At 41.0% G+C, this 5,546-nt stretch overlaps 1 protein-coding gene across 1 annotated transcript; it reads left to right on the top strand.

The window, feature by feature from the left end:
• The first annotated feature begins 1,000 nt into the window (after nt 1-1,000).
• Nucleotides 1,001-4,249, top strand: LOC144424465 (uncharacterized). The gene has a single exon (XM_078113805.1). It carries the CDS (start codon nt 1,001-1,003, stop codon nt 4,247-4,249), a length of 3,249 nt encoding a protein of 1,082 aa, XP_077969931.1.
• Nucleotides 4,250-5,546: the final 1,297 nt, after the last annotated feature.

Genomic DNA, 5,546 nt, shown 5'->3' with positions numbered 1-5,546 from the left:
TCATTAAGGTATACATGGTCCAATAGGGTTTCACTTGTCAAGCCTAGTCTTGTAGGCTTGTTTACACCACACAAAAAACCAGCACTATGTATGGCATCTACATAGTTTTTAACTTTGTGATCAATGTCATATTTAAGAATGTCAATATTGAAATCCCCAAGAATAAATGAACTAGAACCATATGAGCTGAGCTGAGAGATCATTGAAACAAAATTTCCTTGGAATTCAGAATACGAATAAAGAGGATGTCTATAAACAACTCCAACTATTAATTTTTTTGTTGTATATTATAACTAGTATTACTAATTTTCAGTTCAACCCAAATGTTCTCACAGCCAAGGACTTCAAAATTAATATCGTCACGTTCTATATGTATATTGTCTAATGCATATATTCCTACTCCACCGGCATTAGTCGGTGAGTCACGGTGAAAAAACTTATACCCTTTTAATGAAATGTTGTGGTCAGTTTTACCAAGTTTAGTTTCCGAAATGACTATTATTTCAGGTAAGTTTATTGCCTGGCTAAGAAAGAGTTCAATTTTTTTCTTTGTTACGGTATAAACTTCGTACATTGAAGTGCATCATGTGCATTGTCCCTTTTCGCTTAGCATGTAATGCTTGGATGGCTAATTGGGTGTTTATATAATTGCTACCAAGTGTTGTATACGCGTCTGGCCATTGTTTACATGTGACGAGAAGTCCCGAGAAAGTAATCAACTGCCAGACTCGTACGCGATCCGCCCGGACACTTGTCGAATGTTTATCTGACGTGCGGTACTGCTTTGTTTTGATCAAACTGTTATAGTTAAGTCTTTTGTTATGCTGTATTAAATCTTGTGTGTATCATTCACTGAGTCTTTTCTGAACTCGCATTGGCTATACAATTAAGAACAGAACATGGCGTTGTCGGCAGGATCTTATTAGCCGTGCCATTGAATTGACCAGTGAACATTAACGGATATTGGACTATATTTTGAATATATCTGTAACTGACTGTTATGTCAACTAAAGCTGAATTATCGAAGATGTTGGATGAAGCTAAACAGGAGTTGCAAGAAAAATCGCAGGAAATTGGACGATTGAAAGAGGAATCAACCAAACCAGTCCATGAAATCGCGGACGGCGGTTGGTTGAAGCAGTTTCTGGAAATGCAGCAAAAGCAAATGGAGGCTTTGGTTTCCACACTTGGTTCTCAAGCGAACAGTTCGAGAACTGAAACTCCCACGCTGAAAGGACGCATATCAGCCAAATCTCCACCAGAGCTGACTGCTGATATTTCTTTGTCAGGCCTTGACTCTTGGAAGATTATGTGGTCCGATTACATGCAAATTTCGGGATACAATCAGGAACCACAAAAGAAACAAGTCGCTGTTTTTCGCGGCTGTCTGTCGCTAGAAATGCTGTCCGTCGTAAAACACGTTTTAAATATCAGCGAAGAGACCGAAAAATCCGTTGACGATATTTTAGAAGATATCAAGAAGAATATTCGCATTCAGAGAAATGTTGCACTAGACAGGGTGTTGTTTGAAGAGCGCAAACAAGGTGACGAAGAAAGCTTCGATTCGTTTTTAATCGCATTGAAAAAGCTAGGGAAAGACGCTGATCTCTGCGAAAACTGCTACGATGAGCGGCTTACTACACGAATCATTGCTGGCGCAAAAAACGCAACAGCCAGAGAAGAGCTGTTGGCGAAAAGCCCTTTTCCTAATCTGCAGACAGCGGTTGATCTGTGCAGATCAAAGGAAATGGCAATAATTAACAACTCTGATTTGTCGAAAAAGCAGAATCCTATTGCCAATTCGATACAGATCAAGAAACCGTTTCAAAGACGATTCAAACCTAAGAACGATCGCAACAACATGCCTTGTCAATATTGTGGGCGAAGGCATAGCCAAGGAAAGTTGAATTGTCCTGCGTATGGAAAAATTTGCGGCGAGTGTGGAAAGAAGAATCATTTTTCACAGAAATGTAGAACGAAAGTGAATACCGGCAAAACAATAGGAGTTGTCAAAGTAAGAGCGATTCAAGAAAATAGACGCGCTCCAAAAATATCGATAAATGTTTTCATTCCAACTGGAAATCATTTTTGGGGTACATCGCTCGCTCTACCCGATTCCGGAGCTGAAATATGTCTTGGGAGCAGAAAGTTTTTGGAACAAATTAACTGTGATGTCAGCAATTTGAAAAGCCACAAACAAGACATATTTGCTGCAAATGGGACGAAAATAGATTCACTTGGCTACATGGATGTCAGAATCGAATATCAAGGAAATAAATCCAGAGAACAGATTTATATTTCCGACAATATTGATGGCGCAGTACTGGCGTGGTATACGTGCACAAGGCTAAAAATTTTGCCCGAAACGTATCCCGCACCGATCTGCAACGGTATTCGTCTCTCCAGAAAGAAGCAAATTCAGTTGCCACCGCAAACTGAGGAAAATGTTGAAGCAATTCGCTCAATACTTTTGACAAAGTATGAAGATGTTTTCGATGCAAAGGAGAAGCTCGATGTCATGGATGGGAGACCGTTAAAGATTGAATTAACGGAAGGATCTCAACCATTTTCTTTAAAAGCTCCAAGACAAATACCTTACGCTCAAAGAGATGATGTGAAAGCCGAGCTTGATGGAATGCTGAAACGCAATATCATTCGGAAGGTTGAAGAACCAACCGACTGGGTTCATCCACTTGTGATAGTACAGAAGGCAAACGGAAAGCCTAGAATCTGTGTAGATCTCACAAAGTTGAATAAATATGTTAAGCGTCCTTTGCACCCATTTCCTTCACCCAGCGAAGCCGTGTCGAATATACCGACAGGATCGAAGTATTTCACTACGATCGATGCAATGAAGGGATATTGGCAAGTACCACTGGACGAAAGTAGCAGCTTGTTGACAACATTTATCTCTCCGTGGGGGAGGCATTGTTTCAACCGTGCCCCGATGGGATTGAGCGCATCAGGAGACGTTTATTGTCACCGTGGAGACAAAGCATTTGAAGGATTGCAGTCCATACAAAAAGTTGTTGACGATACGCTAATTCACGCTCACACAGTTCCACAACAAGTTGAAAGAACAATTGAAGTTCTAGACCGATGCAGAAGTAATAAAATTACGCTGAATCCGGAGAAATTTATTTTCTGCAAGAAATCTGTGAATTTTGTGGGCTACGAAGTCAGTGAAGCTGGAATAAAGGCTGATTCCGGAAAATTACGTGCAATTGCAGAATTCCCGAAACCAGGCAATATCACAGAGCTGAGATCATTTATGGGTCTTGTGAATCAGTTAGGAAATTTTTCGAGCAAAATCAGTGCAGCTGCGAATCCTCTCAGAGCTTTACTCCGCAAGAAAAATGCGTTTGTCTGGGAAAGTATTCATGATGACGCTTTCGACGAGACGAGGAAAGTTCTGACTTCGCCTCCGATACTCGCATTGTTCGACTCAAATCTGCCAACATCATTGCAAACCGATGCATCAAGAACCAGAGGTTTAGGATTTGTGTTGTTGCAAAAGAATAATGATGAATGGAAAATGGTACAGTGCGGATCAAGATTTATAACCGAAACTGAAAGTCGATATGCAATGTGCGAGCTTGAAATGTTAGCAATCGTATGGGCTGTCAAGAAATGCAGATTGTATTTGCAAGGACTGTCAGACTTTTCAGTCATGACAGATCATCGTCCGCTCATTCCTATTCTAAACAGCTATACGCTGGACATGGTCGAAAATCCGCGTCTTCAGAGATTGAAGGAGAAACTGTGCACTTATAATTTCAACGCGATTTGGAGGAAAGGAAAACAACATGCAATTCCCGACGCTCTTTCGAGATCGCCTGTTAATGATCCCGTTGCTGGTGATGAACATGCGGAAATTGAGCGAGAATTCAGGAATGCTATCAAAGTTTGCGCAGCACTCATATCTGATCCTGATGTAAAATGTGGAAATGTCGAGTTGGAAGACTCAATTCTATCTGATCTACGCGATGCAGGTAGAGAAGACGAATCGTACCGCGATCTCAGAGAAACAGTTCTGAATGGATTTCCTTCGAATAGAAAACTCGTGAAAAATTCTTTGCGTCCATACTGGCAAGTCAGAGATGAGCTGTCAGTAGAAAACGATTTGATACTTTTGGGTTCTAGAATTGTGATTCCAAAATCCAAGAGACTTGAAGTGTTGCAGAAATTACATGCGTCTCACCAGGGCGTTGAAAGAACAAAAAGACGTGCAAGACAATCGGTTTACTGACCTGCTATATCCAGTGATATTGAAAACACTGTATACAGTTGTCATATATGTCAAGAGAAAAAAGCCAGTTTGTCGAAAGAACCGTTGATCGTAAGTGCAAACCCGTCGAGACCATTTGAGGACGTTTCTTGTGATCTATTTTCACATGCTGGAAAAGAATTTCTGGTATATGTGGATAGATATTCAGGATGGCCCTGTATTCATTCGTGGACAGAACATCCAACTTCTCGCCAAGTCATCAGAGTTCTACGAAAGTGGTTTGTCGATCTATCAGTGCCCGTCCGTTTAAGATGTGATGGGGGCCCTCAGTTCAAATCACGAATGTTTCTGGATTTTCTGAAACGCTGGGGAGTGAAAGTAGGATTTTCTACGCCATTTTACTCACAGAGCAACGGGCATGCCGAAGCCGGTGTGAAAGCCATGAAAACACTCGTCAAAAAGTCATGCCAGAATGGAAATATTGATGAAGAATCATTTCTACAAGGCTTACTCGAATGGAGAAATACTCCGAAGCAAACGGGATTTTCGCCAGCCGAAATCTTATTTGGTCATCAAATCAGATCAATCATTCCCGTCCACTACCGAGGATATGCTGACAAAACCAAAGATATTCTCGATGGGCTTGATAATGCTCAGAAAATTATCAAGTCGAAAAGCAAAATGAGATATGACAGAAATACTCGTATCTTGAAGCCACTGCAAGTTGGACAACATGTACGAGTCGAAGATGTAACAACGAAACGTTGGGACCAATCTGGTGTCATTGTTGGTAGAGGCCGACACCGAGATTACCACGTCAAACTCCCGAGTGGCCGAACATATTGGCGAAATAGAAGATTCTTGTTTCCTGTAAAAGATGTTCCGGTTCTGGGAGAGAAGGAAGAGAAGGAGAAAGTTGGTACTATTAGACCAGAAAAGAAAATTGAAATCAAGAAACAACCTGTTCCAGTCAGACGAAGTTCGCGAACTGCAAGAGGAGTACCACCTCTACGTTTCGGACAATATAATTGACCATAGAGTTTGAACCTGATAAAAAGTTTTATAAAAATTTGAAACTTAAAGGGGGAAATGTTGTATACGCGTCTGGCCATTGTTTACATGTGACGAGAAGTCCCGAGAAAGTAATCAACTGCCAGACTCGTACGCGATCCGCCCGGACACTTGTCGAATGTTTATCTGACGTGCGGTACTGCTTTGTTTTGATCAAACTGTTATAGTTAAGTCTTTTGTTATGCTGTATTAAATCTTGTGTGTATCATTCACTGAGTCTTTTCTGAACTCGCATTGGCTATACAAT

Source organism: Styela clava, chromosome 6, assembly GCF_964204865.1.
Source record: "Styela clava chromosome 6, kaStyClav1.hap1.2, whole genome shotgun sequence".
Classification (NCBI taxonomy): domain Eukaryota; kingdom Metazoa; phylum Chordata; class Ascidiacea; order Stolidobranchia; family Styelidae; genus Styela; species Styela clava.
This window is presented reverse-complemented; position numbering and strand designations above follow the sequence as displayed.